This window comes from Lolium perenne, chromosome 1 (assembly GCF_019359855.2).
Source record: "Lolium perenne isolate Kyuss_39 chromosome 1, Kyuss_2.0, whole genome shotgun sequence".
Taxonomy (NCBI): domain Eukaryota; kingdom Viridiplantae; phylum Streptophyta; class Magnoliopsida; order Poales; family Poaceae; genus Lolium; species Lolium perenne.
In genome coordinates this window covers 263,031,553-263,053,801 of record NC_067244.2, presented here as the reverse complement: position 1 = coordinate 263,053,801, position 22,249 = coordinate 263,031,553, and the positions used below count along the sequence as shown (strand labels likewise).

The following is a 22,249-nucleotide window of genomic DNA, read 5'->3' as shown; positions in this document are numbered from 1 at the left end:
TTTGTTCACCCAACATGCTATTTATCTTATGGGAGAGACACCACTAGTGAACTGTGGACCCCAGTCCATTCCTTTACATCGAATACAATCTACTGCAATACTTGTTCTACTGTTCTCTGTAAACAATCATCATCCACACTATACATCTAATCCTTTGTTACAGCAAGCCGGTGAGATTGACAACATCACTGTTTCGTTGGGGCAAAGTACTTTGGTTGTGTTGTGCAGGTTCCACGTTGGCGCCGGAATCCCTGGTGTTGCGCCGCACTACATCTCGCCGCCATCAACCTTCAACGTGCTTCTTGGCTCCTACTGGTTCGATAAACCTTGGTTTCTTACTGAGGGAAAACTTGCCGCTGTACGCATCACACCTTCCTCTTGGGGTTCCCAACGGACGCGTGTTGTACGCGTATCAATCACATAAATAAATAACTTCTCTTCACTTGTGCTACTTTCAAACACTCTCTTGTTGGATAACAAACACCATTCATTGTGTAGGACTACAAGAGCACACCTCAAGCCGGAGTAAACAAGCTCCGCAACATCCGGAGTTCATATTAAAGTAACCTCTAGAGTGCATAATAGACCGTTGCAATTTAGACCGAGTACTAACATAGCATACACACTGTCACCAATAGCTATGAAAGGGGGAATAGATCACATCAATACTATCATAGTAATAGTTAACTTCATAATCTACAAGAGATTACAATCATAACCTACACCAAGTACTTCATGATGCACACACTGTCAACATTACATCATGGAGAAGGAATAGACTACTTTAATAACATCACTAGAGTAGCACATATATTAATAGTGATACGAAGCTCATGATCACATAAAGATCACATGGGAGAGAGAGATGAACCACATAGCTACCGGTAGAGCCCTCAGCCTCGGGGGAGAACTACTCCCTCCTCATCATGGAAGTCAGCAACGTCGATGAAGATGGCAATGGAGTCGATGGAGATGACTCCGGGGGCAATTCCCCGTCCCGGCGGCGTGCCGGAACAGAGACTTCTGTCCCCCGAAACGGAGTTTCGCGATGGTGGCGGCGCCCCTGGAGTCTTTATGGAGTTTCGTCGATTGGTGTAGGGTTTTCACGTCACGAGAGCTTATATAGGCAAAGAGGCGGAGTCGGAGGAGCCAGGGGGCCCCTCCCCATTGGCTGGCGCGGCCAGGGGGCCACCCGCGCTGCCATATGGTGTGGCTCCCCTGCTGCCCTTCCTCGTCTCCCCTTCGGACTTCTGGAACCTTCCGTGAAATATAAGATCGTGGGCTTTTGTTTCGTCCAATTCCGAGAATATTGCCCGAACAGCCTTTCTGGAACCAAAAACAACAGAAAACAGGAACTGGCACTGTGGCATCTTGTTAATAGGTTAGTTCCGGAAAATGCATCAAAATGATATAAAGTATGAATAAAACATGTGAGTATTGTTATAAAACTAGCATGGAACATCAGAAATTATAGATACGTTGGAGACGTATCACGAGGCAGGTTTTTTGAGCGGCCCTCGACAGAGCCCCGGTGCACCGGCGCCTGGTTTGAATTGAACTCGTGGAGGATGGAGGCCGCAACAGTAGCCAATGTCTGCATCGACTGATCGGACTCCTCGTCGGAAGAGGAGTCAACGACCTCCGTGCGTAACTTGTTCGGCATCTTCTAAATGTCCATATGTGGGGGTACGAACTGCGGATCAATGGCCGCGCACAATAGCGCAAAAACACGAGTAAGAAACCTACCGGCGCAATTGACCGAACAGGTCGTGGGCGGCGAGGCGGGCGGCGCAACCGACAATGTTTGGCCCCAAAACAGGCGACTGGTGCGCGCCAGAGACTACCCCGACTACGATCCTGCTCTCCCGCCTGGCGAGAACCGACCCGACTGCGAGTACTGTGGCGCTGCGGTGGGACGGCGGCGGGTGGGGTTGGGGTGGTGGCGTCGCACTAGGGCAGCAAAGAAAAGAAAAAGAAGAAAATCGAAGCGCTCGATTTCGCAGTCCCTGACATGCGGGACCGGGTAAGAAAAGGAGGACGCTCCGCGCGACCGCGGAGCGTTCGCAGAGACGGGCAAACCTGGCGCATATTTGGGCCAGGTTTGCGTCGCCACGGACGGCCCGGTCACTTTGCGTCGCCCCGCTAGAGCATGGCCCAAATGCATTTTCGGTCATGACGGACGCAAACGGTCGCTGAATGTCCGTTTGCGTCGCCCCGTTGGAGATGCCCTTTGAGCCCCTGCATATAGGGGTCTCCTGCATAGGGTCTCCACTTGAACAAACTACTTAGAGCCCCTATATGAAAATAAAGTTATTTTAAGATTTTCACTATTATTATGTAAGAATAATTCTGAGAGTGTGTTCACAATGACACCACCGTAAAGTTCAAGAACAATATACATATTGCGGACATAACATGCCACAAGTGAAAGAATTCAAAAGGTGATAAGAGTTTTTGGGATATTGCCCAAGAATACACTCCAACCCCTTTTAGAGCATTCCCTAGGTTTCCCTAGAGCCCCTACACATAGAGATACTTCAACGGGACTACATCTCCCCTCTCTTCTCTCTTTCGCTCCCAGATGAGAGTCACATCCTTTCTTCGCCTCCTCTCTCTGACAACCTTTCCACCCGAAGTGGGGGAAGAGGAGGTCGGGCCCCTCTATGAATAGTAGGTGTGTAAGGTAGCTCGATGTCTTTTCGATGTGGAGTATGGCATCATGCCATCGAGGATCTCGACGCTGGAGTTTGCGAGTGGCGGTCGGTGGTTGTTGGGGGTGAGGTTTCTTGCCACGGTGTTCCAGTGGATGGAGCTGATACGTCTCCAACGTATCTATAATTTCTTATGTTCCATGCTAGTTTTATGACAATACCTACATGTTTTATTCACACTTTATAATGTTTTTATGCATTTTCTGGGACTAACCTATTAACAAGATGCCACAGTGCCAGTTTTTGTTTATTATGTCTGTTTACTGCAGAAAAGGCCTAAAAACCAAAGTGCTCGGAAAAATCCAAAAAAATTACAGAAATTCTATTTTGCCAGAAGACCCACGGAGCCAGAAGGGCCAGGCCATAGGAGGCCCACGGCCTCCTACCCATCCACTGGCGCGGCCAGGAGGGGAGCGGCGCCGCCCTATGGGGTGGGCCCCTCGGGCACCCCCTCGCGCCGCCCTTTCGCCTATGTATTCCTTCGTCCCCGAAAACCCTAGTAGGATGGACGATTTCTCCAGAAGAGTTCCGTAGCTCCGCCGCCACCAAAAAACCCTAATTCGGGGGACATAAGTCTCTGTTTCGGCACCCTGCCGGGACGGGGAATTGCCCCCGGAGCCATCTCCATCGACTCCATCGCCATCTTCATCGCCGTTGCTGTCTCCCATGATGAGGAGGGAGTAGTTCTCCCCCGAGGCTGAGGGCTCTACCGGTAGCTATGTGGTTCATCTCTCTCTCCTATGGTGTGATCTTTATGTGATCATGAGCTTTGTAATCTAGTTGAATATGTAGATGTTACTCTTGTCTATTATGCACTCTAGAGGTTACTTTAATATGAACTCCGGAGTCACTCTCCACGGTGTGATGGTGACAGTGTGCGCATCGTGTGTGATTCCTTTATGATGTTGTGGAGCTTGTTTAGTACGGCTTGAGGTGTGCTTTTGCAGCCCTACACAATGAATGGTGTTTGTTATCCAACAAGAGAGTGTTTGAGAGTAGCATTTATTTATTCAATTATGTGATCATTGTTGAGAGTGTCCACTAGTGAATGTATGATCCCTAGACCTTGTTTCTAAGCATTGAAACACCGTTTCCAACAAGTTCTGCTACATGTTCGCTTGCTGCCATTTTTATTTCAAATTGCAATTACTACTTATAATCATCCATATTACTTGTATTTCACTATCTCTTCGCCGAATAAGTGCACATATACATCTGACAAGTGTATTAGGTATGTTGGGGACACAAGAGACTTCTTGTATCTTAATTGCAGGGTTGCTTGAGAGGGATATCTTTGACCTCTACCTCCCTGAGTTCGATAAACCTTGGGTGATTCACTTAAGGGAAACTTGCTGCTGTTCTACGAACCTCTGCTCTTGGAGGCGCAACACTGTCTACAGGAATACAAGCGTGCGTAGACATCAAGCTATTTTCTGGCGCCGTTGTCGGGGAGGTAAGGTAAAAGGTATTCACATCCTCCGACTACTAAGCTATTTTCTAGCACTGTTGCCGGTGTGTGAGTGCTCGAATGTATCTTCTTTAGATTCTGCAATTTTATCTTTTTGTCTCTTGTTTTTATTTTCACTAGTTAGGCTTAACGGAAAACAACAAAAAAAAAAGAGATCTTTATGAACTTTATCTTGAATTAGGACATGATGTGTTTGAAGAGAGAATTAAAAAACCCATGGAACTTTGTTTGCAAAATAGTTGTAGCAATGTTTTTAGCATGAATTCTTTGAACACAATTATTTTTAATGCTATGGAAAAGTCTAAGCTTGGGGAAGCTGGTTGTGATATTTTTAGTCCCCCAAGTTTTGAGGAGAAAATTTTCTTTGATGATACTTTGCCTCCCATTTATGATGATTATAATGATAGTGGTATTTTGGTGCCACCTACTATGGAGTATAAAGTTCATTATGATTATTCTATGCCTCCAATTTATGATGATTACAATGCTGGATGTGATAGTTTTACTCCCATTATTACTAATAAAATTGATTATGCTTATGTGGAGAGTAATGATACTTTTATGCATGTGGATCATGATAAGAATGCTTTATGTGATAGCTATATTATTAAGTTTATTCATGATGCCACTGAAAATTATTTTGAGAGGATAGTATGGGTATAGAAATCTTCATGTTACTAAATTTCTTCTCTTTATGATGAATGTTTTGAGCTTTCTCTTGATTTGCTTTTATTTGCTGGGTACTTTAAGACGTACTGGTCCTTATGAGAGAGGGAGACACGATTTCATATATCACAATAATATTAAGTCTCCTCTCCTTGTGTTGAGTTTTTTGAAGTTACACTTGTTTTGTCTTCCTATGCTACTCACTTTGTTCTTCATTGACTTGTTTTCTTACAAGGCTCCTATGCATAGGAAGAGTGTTAGATTTAAACATGTTTTATATATGCTACTTGATGCTCTCTTTTCAACTCTCATCTTTATGTGAGCATCATAAAAATCACTATGCCTAGCTAAAAGGCGTTAAAGAAAAGCGCTTATGGGAGACAACCCATCGTTTTTATTTTCTGTTATTTTTGCTTTTCTTTTTGTTTTGAGTCAAGGTGCTTGTTACTACTGTAGCAATATTTTTGTATCTTTATTTTATTGCATTGTTGTGCCAAGTAAAGTCTATGATAGAAAGTTGATACTAGATTTGGATTTCTGCGCAGAAACAGATTTTTAGCTGTCACGAATTTGAGCTTTTCTCTCTGTAGAAAAGTCTAAAAATTCTGAAAAAATTCATGAGTAATCCTTAGATATGTACGCAACTTTCATTCAACTGGAGCTTTTCCATCTGAGCATGTTACGTGCCTCGAAAAAATTCGTCTTTACGGACTGTTCTGTTTTTGACAGATTCTGCCTTTTATTTCGCATTGCCTCTTTTACTGTGTTTGAGTGGATTTCTTTGCTCCATTAAATTTCAGTAGCCTTGGGTAATGTCCAAAAGTGTTGGGAATGATTGTGTCCTTGCTGAACATGTGAATTTTTTATTATACACTAACCCTCTAATGAGATTGCTTTGAGTTTGGTGTGAAGGAAGTTTTCAAGGATCAAGAGAGGAGGATGATATAATATGATCAAGAAGAGTGAAAAGTCTAAGCTTGGGGATGCCCCCGTGGTTCATCCCTGCATATTTCAAGAAGACTCAAGCGTCTAAGCTTGGGGATGCCCAAGGCATCCCCTTCTTCATCAACAACTTATCAGGTCATCTCTAGTGAAACTATATTTTAATTCCGTCACATCTTATGCACTTTACTTGGAGCGTCTGTATGCTTTTATTTTCGTTTTGTTATTTTCATTCTCTGAGTAAATCGGATCTTAGCATGCTTGTGTGGGAGAGAGACACGCTCCGCTTTTTCATTTGAACACTTGTGTTCTTCGTTTTACTTTAATATTCATGGCGAAAGCTGAAAGCCGCAGCACTTATTGTTATTTGGTTGGAAACAGAAAATGCTGCATGTGGTAGTTGGTATATTGTCTTGAATAATTTGATACTAGGCAATTGTTTTGAGCTCTCAAGTAGATCATGTTTAAGCTCTTGCATCATGTAGTTTAAACCTATTAGTGGAGAACTACCGTAGAGCTTGTTGAAATTTGGTTTGCATGATTGGTCTCTCAAAGGTCTAGATATTTTCTGGTAAAAGTGTTTGAGCAACAAGGAAGACAGTGTAGAGTCTTATAATGCTTGCAATTTGTTCTTATGTAAGTTTTGCTGTACCGGTTTATACTTGTGTTTGCTTCAAACAACCTTGCTAGCCAAAGCCTTGTACTGAGAGGGAATGCTTCTCGTGCATCCAAAACCTTGAGCCAAAACCTATGCCATTTGTGTCCACCATAACTACCTACTATGTGGTATTTTTCTTCCATTCCAAGTAAATACTTCATGTGCTACCTTTAAACAATTCAAAACTTTATTACTCCTTATTTGTGTCAATGTTTTATAGCTCATGAGGAAGTATGTGGTGTTTTATCTTTCAATCTTGTTGGGCAGACTTTCACCAATGGACTAGTGGCATATACATCCGTTTAACTAATAATTTTGCAAAAAGAGCTGGCAACGGGGTGCCCAGCCCCAATTAATTAACTTTCATTCATAATTCTCTTCACATGTTTTATTCTTTTTATCGTTTACCTACTCGAGGGCGAGTAGGAACTAAGCTTGGGGATGTTTGATACGACTCCAACGTATCTATAATTTCTTATGTTCCATGCTAGTTTTATGATAATACCTACATGTTTTATTCACACTTTATAATGTTTTTATGCATTTTCTGGGACTAACCTATTAACAAGATGCCACAGTGCCAGTATCTGTTTATTATGTCTGTTTATTGCAGAAAAGGCCCAAAAACCAAAGTGCTCGGAAAAATCCAGAAAAATTACAGAAATTCTATTTCGCCAGAAGACCCACGGAGCTAGAAGGGCCAGGCCAGAGGAGGCCCACGGCCTCCTCCCCATCCACTGGCGCGACCAGGAGGGGGGCGGCGCCGCCCTATGGGGTGGGCCCCTCGGGCACCCCCTCGCGCCGCCCTTTCGCCTATTTATTCCTTCGTTCCCGAAAACCCTAGTAGGATGGACGATTTCTCAAGAAGAGTTCCGTAGCTCCGCCGCCACCAAAAACCCTAATTCGGGGGACAGAAGTCTCTGTTTCGGCACCCTGCCGGGACGGGAAATTGCCCCCGGAGCCATCTCCATCGACTCCATCGCCATCTTCATCGCCGTTGCTGTCTCCCATGATGAGGAGGGAGTAGTTCTCCCCCGAGGCTGAGGGCTCTACCGGTAGCTATGTGGTTCATCTCTCTCTCTCCCATGGTGTGATCTTTATGTGATCATGAGCTTTGTAATCTAGTTGAATATGTAGATGTTACTCTTGTCTATTATGCACTCTAGAGGTTATTTTAATATGAACTCCGAAGTCACTCTCCACGGTGTGATGGTGACAGTGTGCGCATCGTGTGTGATTCCTTTATGACGTTGTGGAGCTTGTTTACTCCTGCTTGAGGTGTGCTTTGGCAGCCCTACACAATGAATGGTGTTTGTTATCCAACAAGAGAGTGTTTGAGAGTAGCATTTATTTATTCAGTTATGTGATCATTGTTGAGAGTGTCCACTAGTGAAAGTATGATCCCTAGGCCTTGTTTCTAAGCATTGAAACACCGTTTCCAACAAGTTCTGCTACATGTTCGCTTGCTGCCATTTTTATTTCAGATTGTAATTACTACTTATAATCATCCATATTACTTGTATTTCACTATCTCTTCGCCGAACTAGTGCACCTATACATCTGACAAGTGTAGTAGGTGTGTTGGGGACACAAGAGACTTCTTGTATCTTAATTGCAGGGTTGCTTGAGATGGATATCTTTGACCTCTACCTCCCCGATTTCGATAAACCTTGGGTGATTCACTTAATGGAAACTTGCTGCTGTTCTACGAACCTCTGCTCTTGGAGGCCCAACACTGTCTACAGGAATAGAAGCGTGCGTAGACATCAGGAGCCAGATGTGAAGGATGGACTCACCACATCGTCTCCTTCAATAAGGTTCGTTTTCAGCCTGGATCTGCCGGTTCTCGCTGATCTTGAGCCATTGTTGTGATGGTTTCAAATATGTAGATGCTTTTTAGCCTCATCTACTAGACTCGACTTTGGAAAAGTCAGGCCGCGAACATTCGCAGATCTTCTCAAGCACAAGACTTGCGACAATGGGTATGGCAGTCATGCTTGGGCTTATGTTGGACACAAGATGGCCATTATTCTACCTCTAGGTGTGATGCCGATGCAAAAAAATTGATCTACCTTCTCCTACCAATTCAAGGCTACAACAAGCAAGGTGTTGTGTCCCCTGGCGCCGATGTTGCTAGTCAGGAGAGCATGCAGAGTGCGATGGTGCGGTGGAGAAGGACCCGATTTCTTTCTCTTTATCTAGTCCAAGGTCCATTTTGTAAACTTGCAGGTTCTCTTTGCTATTTCAATATCTTTTTAGACCTCTATGTAAACTGTAAGCCCACCGCTGGAATGAAATGCAGCTGCTAGGTTCTTCATGGACCTTTCTATGTTCAAGAAATGGGACTACATAGAGCGCCTACATATTTTGCCATCATTATGTGAAAATAATCCTGAGAGTGCCTTCACATAGATACCACCACAAATTCAAACTTAATATAGCTGATCGCGAATATAGTGCATCACAAGTTACATAATTGAAAAATTGGTAAGATCATCTCCAAAAAAAACATAACCTACTTATGGTTTTTGGGCCGAGGCCAAACACCCAATATAGTATGAGCCCTATTGGAGGACATATTCCAGATAGCCTCCTACATTTTCTTGAGGCCCCACATATAGAAGCCTCCTACATGAGCCCCCTATTTCAATGTGACCACCTCATAGATATCCATGTATGTATTCCAATGATGACCATTTGTCATTTAAGACGCAAAAGAAATAGAAGGGGAAGTAGTGGAGGCGGATGATGTGAACCCGGGTGCACGTGCACCCCATAATGATTTTGTTTTTCAAAAAATGCTATATGAAAGTTTCAGAAAAATTTGAAAGCTCGCATGTGTATATTATGTTGACACTTGTGCAGATTTTGGCATAAAAACGACCATGTGTGACCGACACATAAATTTAAAAATGAGAATTCCTATTTCTCTAAATAGTATAAAACCAATTATTATAGTGTTATTTGGATATTTTGTTATTTTCCTGTAGGCCACATACAATCGCATTTTTTTTGTGAAAACTTACACAGGTATGTATCAACATAATATGTACATAAAAAATTATTTTAAAATTTTTGGAAATTTTCAAGTAGCATATTTTCCAATATCGAAGAAAATGGGTGCACGTGCACCGAGGTTCATCCTGGTAGTTCCCGAGAAGTAGCAGACTAAGGGAAAAAGGAGCTGAAAAATAGGAGTCATTTTTATAGATGCTCCAATATGTACCTAGAAATATAAATCGTTGGTAACATCAAAGCTATTCTTCAACTGATGGAGCCATATATCAAACATGTGTAGACGTGGCTAGATTTTGATGACAATACCACAATTGGGGTAGACAAGCGGTGTTCCAAGCAAAACAATTCACATGCCATGCACATCACTACCACCGGTTGCTGTCCAAGTGCATGACTTCCCTAACCCACACTCAAAGTGGCAGTTTTAGGTCTCTAATATATTTTATCTATTAGAGCTGTTTTCATCTCTAGCTGCCAATTGCTATTCCATACATAGAACACTCCTAGCAAAAATGCATGGAAAATCGAGAAAGTTTTAAGTTTAACTGCAGTTGGATAAAAAATAATCAGAAATATAGGCATGTCATACCTATCATGCGCAAAACAAAACAGAGTGCATATATATAATATTCCCTCCATTCCGAACGAATAAGGCGTTCTCGTTTTCTAGGTTTTTTTTCTCTAATCAAGGATTACTACAAATAAATTATAAAGATTACTGGTATAAAACAACATCATAAGAAAGTTAATATGAATCAAATGAAGCAAACTGCGTACAATATAATTAAGATTTTGTTGCTTAATTTTTTCAGTTAAAGTTTGTCTTGAAATATGCATGCGCTTTATTCATCGAAACGGAGGTAGTATTATCATCACAAACATTCGAATAATTTCAATAATGGTTTTGTATATTATTAGTGATCCATTTACTATATCCACTTCAAAACAGCCACCGGTCTATAAAGAAAAAAAGGTTTCTTGCCCCATGGAGCAACAAAACCCCATGTTCGCCGGCTGCCTCGCCGCCATGGCCCCCTATATATGCCCCCACCAACCCCTTCCCCATGGCTCATTTCCTCCGCAAGCCTCACGCACATCTCCCTTCCTGGAGTTCGGCAGCAACCGCGGTTGGGGCGGCTAGAGGGTTGTCGATCGCGCGCGCAAGCCCATGGAGCAGAGGAGCCTTCTGGCGTCGGCCGTCGGCGTGGGTGTTGGCGTGGGGCTGGGACTCGCGTCGGCAAGGTGGGCAAAGCCGGTACACGCCGCCGAGGGCGGCGGTGGTGGGGGCGCGGGCGCCGCGGAGGTGGAGGCGGAGCTGCGGCGGCTGGTGGTGGACGGCCGCGACAGCAAAGTCACCTTCGACGACTTCCACCACGTCCATTGCTACCTCAGGTTGGTTAATTGGCCCTCCGGTTTCTTGCGCTCGTTTTGTTGGTTCATCGTTTGGAAGATTTGGCTGGATCCACACTAGTCGCTCTGTACATATTCTGTTGTAGCCTGTACTCTGTTCTTTGCTAGTTGATGGCTTGATGCATGTGCTTTTCAACTTCATCATCGTCACTGTCCATTGTTCTACAGAAAGAAAGAACCAGCAAAGGCGATTGGCACGCTGTCCTCATAGTCTAGGTGTAGCAGTAATATTTTGCAACTCTGCCCCAGTTCAGTTCTGCTCGGTACTGGAAACTGACGAGACAATTTACCTCGCAGCGAGCAGACCAAGGAAGTGCTCATCAGCGCGGCCTTCCTCCACCTGAAGCAGGCCGACCTGTCCAAGCACATCAGGAGCCTCGCCGCCGCGAGCCGCGCCATACTGCTCTCCGGCCCCACCGGTTCGCCTCTCGCCCCATGATTCCGATCGGCTCCATTGTCTGTGGCGTCGTCGTTAACCAGTTCTCAATTTCGCAGAGCCTTACCTGCAGTCACTCGCGAGGGCTCTGTCTCACCACTACAATGCCCGGCTGCTACTCCTCGACGTCACCGACTTCTCGCTTCGGGTATGCCAGAAACCGTCAACATCTATCAATCTATGTATGTATATTTGGTTCGTCGTTTCGTCTGTCATGTCATTCTGAACTTATTTGTTGCTGGGTCCTGTTTGCAGATCCAGAGCAAGTATGGGAGCTCCAGCAAAGCCTTGGTAAGTTAACACCATGATGCATACTTTGTGTCATGATTGGGAGAGGGGATTTGGACATGTAAGCCTCTATGTTGTGTTGATTGGGGCATCTTGAGGTTTTTTTTTTTAATGTTGGCAACTAGCAACCTAGGCTCCTGATTGGTCTCAGCAGTAGCTTGTCCACAGTGACTGATAACAATAGAATAACAGTTCAGAATCGTACAATTTTGTCTGCATCAAGACACGGTTGTTTTCATGGATTTGTTTTACTTGCTTCTGTCCTGTCATCCAAAATCATGTTTGTGCAGGTTCATAATCAATCCATATCCGAGACAACATTTGGGATGATGTCTGATTTCATTGGATCTTTTACGATGTTTCCTAAGAAGGATGAGCCTAGAGGTAACAAAGCATTACCATCTAGTCTTCTTATTTTCCGCAACGCACAATCTACTGGGTTTGTAAGATATTTCATTTTGAGTAAGAAAAACGGTTGCCATTGTTTCTTTACTCTTCAGTATAAACTTTACATGAGAACTGGCTGTTATCTGCACTTTTCCCGCAGTAAATGGCTGCATGCATCGATCGATCTAGAGGCCAAAGCCAAGTCTCCATTTCAAAAAAAAAAAAATACTGCACCTTTCCCACATGCCAAGTTACCAAAAATAATAATCATGAAACCTTATTCTATCAAAAAATGCACTGTCGTTGCTCAAATTTTGGAGATTTTGATTTGGCCCTGTCCTGATGTGGATGAAACACTTATGCAGAATCATTACGCCGTCAGACAAGCAGTGCGGATTCGAGAGCTAGGTAATGTATACTTGCCAGTTTATTTATTGAATACAGTATACTATTATCTGATCTATTTACCCATGTTTTGATTTCTTTAGAGGTTCTGACGTTGCTAGCAATGATGCTTCACTTCGGAAAAATGGATCTATGTCATCTGATACGAGTGATGTTAGCTCACAATGTTCTGGACATTCAGGTAAAGTTTGTTGCTCATTTATTCGTACGGTTGCTTTTCTCATCTTTATTCACACATATGCGACAGGTTCTAATATGTCAGTAGGATTGGCCTGCATGCCGCAATGTTTTTTCTTGTCAAAATTGTGTACAGATGGTATCTCTAGAATAACTGCTGCTGTGTTTTCCAATGCTTTTGCATTAGACAGATCTTTCTTCATTTCCACATCTTGTGGAGCAGAACAAGAGAATCGTCCTTATGGCTTTTCACCTTTTTTGTTGATGTAGTTTCAGCTAGGCGAACCAGTAGCTGGAGTTTCGATGAGAAAGTTCTGATACAGTCACTTTACAAGGTGATTATAATTTTGACTGAACTTGACACTCTGTTTATTCATGATTTACTTATCTTGTAACCACTTTTCCAGGTCATGATTTCTGTGGCTGAAAGTGATCCAGTTATTCTTTACATAAGGGATGTAGACCGCTTCCTGCATAGATCAGAAAGAACTCACTCTATGTTCCAGAAAATGTTGGGCAAACTCTCTGGGCAAGTGTTGATACTGGGCTCCCGGTTACTTAATTCTGATAATGAGTACAACGATGTGGACGGCATAGTTAGTGGCCTGTTCCCTTATCATGTTGATATAAAACCTCCAGAGGAGGAAATCCATCTCAATGGTTGGAAAACACAAATGGAAGAAGATGCAAAGAAAATCCAGATTCAAGATAACAGAAACCACATCATAGAGGTACTCTCAGCGAATGATCTAGACTGCGATGATCTGAGCTCAATCTGTCAAGCAGATACTATGGTTCTGAGCAACTACATCGATGAAATTATTGTCTCAGCGGTGTCATATCATTTGGTTCATAACAAAGATCCTGAATACAAAAATGGGAAGCTTCTTCTATCTTCTAAAAGGTTTGACCATTTATTTAAATATTACCATGAATTACTTTTCTTCTGGTTTTCTTAATAAAATCACTTTACAGCTTGTCCCATGGATTAAGCATTTTTCAAGAAAGTGGCATTGGTGGCAAGGATACTCTGAAAATGGAAGCAAATGGTGAACCAAAGGTATTTAATATTGCATAAATACTTAAATAGTGTACCAGTTACCTATGAGCCTAACTTCAATCCTGCTATTTGCAAAGGATGGTTTGAAAGGTGCAGCTGGATCTAAGAATGCTGAGACGGATAAATCGCCAGTTAAGGATGGTGATACTCCACCACCAAAACCAGTAAGTTCTGCGCAGTTGCTTAAGCCTTTTGTTCTGCTGCATTTTCAGAAAAAAAAAACAAGGTCGGAAAAGACGGCTGTAGTTCAGTTAATGCAAATCAAAGCATCATAGTTCTTTGTGAACATTGCTAAGACAGAAGTTCTTATCCTTGATGTTTTCCTATCTGAGCAGGAAATACCTGACAATGAGTTTGAAAAGCGTATCAGGCCAGAGGTTATACCAGCCAGTGAAATCGGAGTGACATTTGATGATATTGGAGCCCTGGATGATATCAAAGAGTCCCTTCAGGAGTTGGTTATGCTTCCTCTCCGGCGGCCTGATCTTTTTAAAGGGGGAGGACTTCTAAAGCCATGTAGGGGAATATTACTGTTTGGACCACCTGGAACTGGCAAGACAATGCTCGCTAAGGCTATAGCAAATGATGCTGGTGCAAGCTTCATCAACGTCTCAATGTCCACTATCACGTCCAAATGGTTCGGGGAGGATGAGAAGAATGTCCGAGCATTGTTCAGCTTGGCTGCGAAGGTTGCCCCTACAATTATTTTTATCGATGAAGTAGACAGTATGTTGGGGCAGCGCGCTCGGAGCGGTGAACATGAGGCTATGCGGAAGATCAAGAACGAATTCATGAGTCATTGGGACGGTATCTTGTCGAAGTCTGGCGAAAGAATCCTCGTTCTTGCCGCGACAAATAGACCGTTTGACCTCGATGAAGCCATCATCAGGAGATTCGAGCGCAGGTCTGTTCAAATGCAGCACTATGTTGGGGAAAAATAGATGCAGTGTGGTCGTTGCATGATAAGACGCTAATTATTTGCCTCTATTTGTCACCCAAAACAGAATCATGGTTGGCCTTCCAACACAAGAGAGCAGAGAGCTGATCTTAAGGACAGTTTTGTCAAAGGAGAAAGTTGATAACAACATCGAATACAAGGAGCTCGCAACAATGACTGAAGGGTACAGCGGCAGTGATCTTAAGGTTTGTGAACCTTATTTTTTATCCAAAGAGTTAATATGTATCTAAATGTGACTGGATCATTGAATATTTTTTATTTCCTTTTGCACGCAGAATCTTTGCATGACAGCTGCTTACCGCCCGGTTAGGGAGCTCCTGAAGAAAGAACGTTTGAAAGAGATGGTATTGTTATAAATGTTTTACTTCTTATTAGACTTTGACATGCTGAATCATGTTGATGCATATTTGACTGAACAAACACATTGGACTGAACATATTGTGATGCATATTTGATGCCTCAGGAAAGAAGGGAGAAAGAGGCAAAACAGAAAGCAGAGGATTCAGACAAACCAGCTGACAACAAGACGCTGAGCTCCGACATCAAAGAGGACAGTTCCGAGAAGGCGAATTCAGATAAGAAAGAGGAAATTTCAGGAACCAAGGCAGATACCTTGGAAGCAAAGGCCGAAGGTGACAAGGAGGTGGCGATCGACCTTAGGCCGCTGACGATGGAGGACCTCAGGCAGGCCAAGAATCAAGTGAGTTGCTGTCCTGACTCGAATTTCTTTTTTTTTACAGTGAATTGCATTGCATCTTTGTATGTGTATAACGGCATAAACATGTTACTGAACCATGCCGCGACCACTGATTGCAGGTTGCTGCGAGCTTCGCCACCGAGGGTGCTGTGATGAACGAGCTGAAGCAGTGGAATGATCTCTATGGCGAAGGTGGTTCCAGGAAGAAGCAGCAGTTGACATACTTCTTGTAGAAAAAAATGGATGCTTATTTGCAGATTGGTGATGCTTCGGCAGAGAGATGCCAGCGCAGCTGTTGTAGAGAATTCCCGTGGAGCAGAGATCAGCTCGACGGTAAAGGACGGAAGGATTGCTGGGGAGCAGACGTGAGTTGGAGCATCGTGGAATGGATGAGATAGGTGGAGGTACTGGATCATATATGTACAATTCTTTTATACGAACACTAGTAATTTAGTATGTACATCACTATATTGTAATTATTATTCGGTGTTTGTTAGCATATATTGATTGCAGTGGCACGTGTGTTAGTTCAATATTGTCTTAATTCAACATTCTTAGTATGGCCCGTTAGTCCGTTCGTAATGTGAAGTACAATTAGAAATTTATGTCAATGTTATATACTCCAGGAAATCAAATTGCGATCGACTGAGCTGTGGCACCATTGTCGGTTTTCCTGTACTTTTGACGAGATTATATTGTTGTCAAAGACTAGAGAGACGGAACAGATTTAGGAGTATAGGCCGATCTGTCCGAATGTCAGCTTCAAAATCTTCATGAAGGTTGCAACAATAAGTCTGAACTCGGTAGCCGACTATGTGGTCCGTCCGACACGAACAACCTTTATGAAAGGTCTATAGCCTTGATGAAGTGGTAAACTTGCATTAAATAGTTCATAAAATTGCACTAGAAAAAACATAAATAGAGTAATATTTAGGATTTTCTTTGAAAAGGCCTATAAAAAAATCAGATGGTCGTTTATTCAACAAGTTTTACGTATGAAGGGCTTGGCGGAAGCGTTGTGCTTTGGTCCATAACTTTGTTACTGGTGGTAGTGTAGCCATGAAAGGAAATGATGATGTTGGTCACTACCTCCAAACAAAGAAAGGATAACACCAGGGTGATCTATTATCCGCAATGTTATTTAATAATGTGGTTGATATGTTGGCCATCATGATAGAGCATGTAAAGAACTCGGGCAAATTTCAGAAGTAGTCCCATATATAAAAGATGGTGTGTTATCTATCCTACAATATGCTGACGATACAATCATCTTAATGGAACATGATCTTGAAAATGCTGCGAACCTGAACTTTATACAATCAACAATTGAGCAAAAACAGCTGCTGCAAAACAATTTTTTCGACCACTTAAACATTTCAGGAGTTTTAGCAATTTTTTGTGCATATAGAGGATGAAAAGTTGAAACTACATTATTATTATAAACGCAATATGATTTACATAGAAATCTAGAGAATTTATTTCCTGAACAGCCGTAGAAAACTGCATCTCCATATGTCTTATCAACTTTTAAACATCCAAATGAATAAACTTGGTACTTTATTCTTGGAATATTTAAATATAAGATAAACACTCTATTTAACAGAGAATGAAATTTATAAACTAACAATGTAAATTAAAACATGGTCTCCACAAACATACAAAAGAGGATGTTGCACTCTGTTTTATTTGCTTGTGTTTGAGAACTCCACCTGTGTGTGGTTGTGAGACTATGGTATTCTATGTTGTGAAGACTATGGTATGGTCTCTATGGTATTATATGTGTGGTATGATCTCTATCTCGAGCTCTCGAGCTAGTCTTTACCTATCTTTATGTTGTCTCTATCTTCTGCAAGTATGCTATCTTGTCTATCTTGTTCTCTTGCACATGTTGTTGGTCTCTAAAATAAAGAGGGGTTATGATCCTAAGTGTTGTGTACTTATATTCAAATGCAAAATCAAAATGTGCACACATTTAAGGGGAGCTCGTCTATATTTTAGAAACTTGTTGTTATGTTTTATACATATACATATCTTGTGCAAATTATAGTGTTGTCATCAATCACCAAAAAGGAGGAGATTGAAAGTGCATTCTCCTACCTAAGTTGGTTTGTGCGTTTGATAACAACACTAGCAAGTTTTTAGATTATCCTAAGATGTGTAGGGATTAATAAAAGAATGACACACGACAGTTATCAACCCCTCAAAAAGGACAAAAGATGATACATTATGTAGTTTTTTTTTTGTTTTCCTTGTAGTAGGACACATATTATCAAGAGGAGTTTGGCGGTGAAAAAGTGTGGGAAATTCAATCAGGTCCGCGAAACCCCATATACACTTTGTACCCTTTCCTATGCTCATCTTAGAGAGACCCCGCTTTGTGGTTATTGGCATTTCTATGCTTGGAGGGGCCTTAAGAAGTACCCAGGCTGGGGCCCCTACAGACTGGATTATCTGCCCCAGGCAAAGAACCGTCCCCGAGATATATGCGATTACTTTGGACCTTGGGAAATGGCTAAGGACTTGGAGATTCATGTTGTTGCAATGCAGGAAATATGCACTCCCTCAGAATAATCTCAAGAACTTTGTCAGAGCTTAGGTTTTGTTGTCGTGCATGTGATAAAGATCAGCAACACCGACTTTGGCAAGGTCTTTATTTTCTCTAATCTCTCTGGCTAGGTACAACGCCCATAGCACTGACACGGGAAGACTCGAGCAAATCTAGGTTGAACATTCTAAAGATATCCAGAAACTTCAGATAGAACTTGTCTACCGGATATTTGGCCACGAAGCTGTGGTAATCCTTTGGAACTCTCGCCGTGTAACGTGAGGCATGGCCTGCAAGATTTTCCAGCTCTTTAATATTCCGATGCAAATCCTTCATATCGATAGAAAGGCTCTCAAACTTGTCTAGTGGTACCAAGGGCTCACCGCGGATATGATGACGTTTTCGCTATTTACCACTTTCTCGCACTCCTTTTACATTTGTTGATTCATAGGGACAAATATTTTTTAACCTTTGCTCATGTTTCCTGCCTTGTATTTCTTCTTCTTACATCTTATAAGTTGTGGTTCTGGAGATGTCGCCTCATTAGTGAAGTTCCTTTTTTGTTGCACCTTGCTTGGCGGCCACATACGAATTGGACCCAATCCCTTGGCCTTTGTCCATGTCATCCTCCTATCCTTGATGGCCATCCAGGTCCTCATATGTTAGAGTCGAACTCCCATATCTCTTCAATCCCACCCTAGTATGTATCATTTTCCTTCCCAGTTAATGCCTTCATCGTCACAACACTGTTATGGTATACAATTTTAAGGTCTTGTGTCTCCATATAGAATGTGTATCCATTGATGCCATATGCTTGATGTGTCACGATATTGACCAAGGGGCCATGTGCCAAATAGTACAAATCTAATGTTTCCTCATCATCCTTTGAACATAGGTTTTCTTCAAAGTGGTTTTTGAGCCACTTTGCAAAGTTTGTGTTGCGCTCTTTCATCAGCGCGACACTTTTCTTTTGGGGGTTTTGGTCTTGCGACAGTTTCATGTGCATATGAACATAAGGCCGGACCACTGTAATGTGTTGCAACACCACTAAGTGTGATCTATCGTAGTCATCTGATCGATTGATTGTAGCACTATGCACATATAGATCCTTCTTTCCGCGCCGATGACCCTCACCACCAAGCCTGCCAAGGTGCCGACTATCAGATACACTCTTGTAGTCCATGCAAAACTCGACACACTCCTTGAATATAAAACCTTGGATGATGCTTCCATCGGGATGAGATCTGTTTACGAACGAAGCGCTTCACGGTTCCATTGTACGTTTCCAATGCATACATGTTGTATATGAATACGGGATCTAGGTCGATTATCTCCGGGACTATATGGATCATGAGATGCACCATGATGTCGAGGAACGAGGGGGGAAAGTACATCTCTAGCTCACAATAGTACGGCAATGATCTATTCTTGCAGTTGTTGGCAATGCTTCTTCGTAATCGACTTTTGAGAGATAGTGCCGAAAAAGTTATAAAGGTCCAACATTGTCTTCCAAAGTCCGAACACATGGCTCCATAAGTACCCTGATTGCAATTGGAAGTATCTGCAAGATAATAACATGGCAGTCATCTGACTTCATACCGATAATTTTCTGGGTCTTCATGTGAGGATGTCTCACTATGTTTGCTAGCAGGACGTAACCCTCACACTTTAAAGGCACTTGAAAAATTTATCGAGTTCCACCTTACTTAAAGTGTAACAAGCAGCAGGACATTCCGTCTTGATTTTCATAACAACCCTTCCTTCACTCCTCTTCTCCTATCTTGTCCATGGTTCTCTTCGTATCCTGAGTTCTTCCAAGTCTGCTCTTGCCTTCGGCCCATCTTTGGTCTTGGCTGGAAAATGGAGCAAGAGACCAAGAATACTCTCGCACACATTCTTTTCGATATGCATGACATCTATGCAATGTCATGTATCAAGAGAGGGCTAGTATTCCATGTCCCAGAATACCCATTTTATTTTCCACACACCTTCCAATGGCTTTACCTTTTTCTGCTACTTTCATGCCCTAGGCCACTCGGCCCAAGAGTTCAGCAGTTCAAATATTTCTTCCTCGCTCCTCTTACTTGGTCGTGACCGCAGCTCAACTGTATTGTCAAACTTTTCTTCTTCTTGTCTCCATGGGTCACTTTATATAAGCCATCTTCGATGCCCCATGTACACATTTTTTTATGTGAGCCCAGTAGGAGAGCAGTTGTTGTATCATCCATGCACTGCACCCATGCTTTGTATCCATGGCCACACTTGAAATATTGATATCCTAATGTTGGATAGTCCTGGACTATTATGAGAAGCAGACCTTTCATATTAAAGCTATCTTCTTCGTAAGCGTCCCATACATTGACCCTTTCCCATAGTGTCGCTAACTCCTCATACAACAGTTTCATGTACATGTTGAGATCATTCCCTGGTTGGTTCGGGCCTTGAATGAGCATAACTAGGTGTATATACTTCCGCTTCACACATAGCCATGGAGGGAGGTTGTAGATCTTCATAACAACGGGCCAAGTGTTGTGGCTACTACTCATGTTGCCAAAAGGGTTGATTCCGTCCGTACTCATAACACATTTAGTGTTCCTCGGGTCTCCTTCGAATGAGTGGACTGCATCGTCAATTGCTTTCCACTAGCAAGAATTTGTAGGGTGTCTCACCACACCTTCATCAGTTTTTCGTCCCTCTGTATGCCAACGCAACAACTTTGCCTCATTCTTTTTTCCCGAATAGACGCTTCAAACGAGGAATGACTGGAATGTACCATACAACCTTTACAGGAGCACTGTTCATCAATATGTCCACGGTTTCCATTTTGGGCTCTTTCCCTGCTTGAACCTAGATGCATTACACTCTATACACTTTTTAGCTTCTCGTGATCCCGACGATAAATGATGCAATCGTTCGGACAAGCATGGTATCTGATCACCTCAAATCCAAGAGGGCACACAATTTTCTTGGCCACATCACAACTCCTAGGAAACATGTTCCCCGTCAGCAAGACCTTTCTAAGATACTCCAATTTATCATCGAGGCTTCCTTCTATGTCATTGTGGACTACATTTAGCCTTGGAAGATCGAGCGTCACCGATAAGCGGGTGTGCTCTGGATCGCAACCGGGATACAACGTAGTTTCTGAGTCTTTCACAAGCGTCTGTAACTTAGCCCACTCTCGGTCAGCTGCTCTGTCATTCTCCGTGTCTTTCAGAATCTAATCTTGCACATGAGGGTCGCTGACCATTTTAGCCAAATCATCAGAGGTCTCCTCTGTATCATGTACAAAATCTCTGGGTTCTGCCATATCCTCATCGGGCGACTCTTCATGACACTCCTCATCATCTAACCCTTCGTCATCGGCAAAAATATCAACCTCCTCCCTGTGACTTGTCCACCTTCGTGACCTTCCATGAAACCCCAATGCATCAGGTGCATGTGCAAGGGCGAAGATTTCCTTTCAAACAACGTTAAGTTTTGAAAAGAGTAGCACGGAAAACAAATATTTGTGTCACCCCTTCGCAACATATCTCGTTCTGTGGCATCAAGAAACTCGTTCACATGATCATGAAAACTTCGTGTCATGCGGTCCTCCGTGTACATCCAACTTCGATCCATACCAACAATACATGTAAATTCAAGTTAACTGACAAGACAAACTCAAGATAAATGAATTTGATGAAACTAGCACTAAGTTATCTAATTTTTACTCCATCAGATCTACAAACTTGCAATGCGAAATTCTCTGTCTACAGTGGATTGAAATAGGTAAGATTGTTAGAATGGAATAAAACCTTGACGAGATCTCCAAATTTTATGTAGTGCTTTGGGGCAGAGGTCAAACTCTCACGGTGGCACCAACGAGGCTTCAAAAAATGGAGCTAAAACTAGAGTTTGTATTTTGGACAACAAAATTGGGTACGAGTCTGGGGTATATATAGGTCTTTGTGTCAGTGGATATGTTCTATTCAAACTAGGAAACCATCAGAATCGAACGAAATCGAATTTAGACTCTCATACACAAAGATATGCTAGTTTGAATCGGTGTTTCCAGACGGTTTACTGGGTGTTCCGGTTTTCGGTCGGTTTCCTGGGTTTTCTAGTTTTCCGGTCGGATTTTCAGTTCTATATCTTAAAAAATTTACAATATAAATTTTGAACATTTTTTAATTCGAATATTTCTAAATTTGAACTTTTTTTGTTCAAATCTGAACATTTTTAAATATGATTTTTTTTTTCAAATATGAACATTTTTTTATTGAAGATTTTTCAACTATAATTTCCTTTTGTAATCTGAACTTTTTTTTGTAATTTTAATATTTTTAGATTTTAATATTTTTGAATGTCAAACTTTTTTTATCTAAACATTTTAAAATTTTGAACATTTTTAGGATTTGAATTTATTTGGATTCGAATAATT

The 22,249-nt window shown here is 42.2% G+C and overlaps 1 protein-coding gene across 1 annotated transcript; it reads left to right on the top strand.

Annotated features, from left to right (window-relative positions):
- The first annotated feature begins 10,520 nt into the window (after positions 1-10,520).
- On the top strand, positions 10,521-15,814 carry LOC127327805 (uncharacterized). The gene is made up of 16 exons (XM_051354598.2): positions 10,521-10,855; positions 11,171-11,292; positions 11,369-11,457; positions 11,565-11,600; positions 11,888-11,981; positions 12,350-12,392; positions 12,473-12,570; positions 12,837-12,901; positions 12,974-13,470; positions 13,542-13,626; positions 13,704-13,790; positions 13,962-14,530; positions 14,631-14,769; positions 14,860-14,928; positions 15,048-15,284; positions 15,401-15,814. Exons 1-16 carry the CDS (start codon positions 10,632-10,634, stop codon positions 15,512-15,514), a joined length of 2,568 nt encoding a protein of 855 aa, XP_051210558.1. The 5' UTR covers positions 10,521-10,631; the 3' UTR covers positions 15,515-15,814.
- The last annotated feature ends 6,435 nt before the right edge of the window (positions 15,815-22,249 follow it).

Bases quoted from the DNA above. Each gene is read 5' to 3' on its own strand.
- LOC127327805 (XM_051354598.2), top strand. From the start codon at position 10,632: ATGGAGCAGAGGAGCCTTCTGGCGTCGGCCGTCGGCGTGGGTGTTGGC. The intron at 11,293-11,368 runs GTTCGCCTCTCG...TCAATTTCGCAG, and splicing joins ACTGCTCTCCGGCCCCACCG to AGCCTTACCTGCAGTCACTC. The intron at 15,285-15,400 runs GTGAGTTGCTGT...CACTGATTGCAG, and splicing joins TCAGGCAGGCCAAGAATCAA to GTTGCTGCGAGCTTCGCCAC.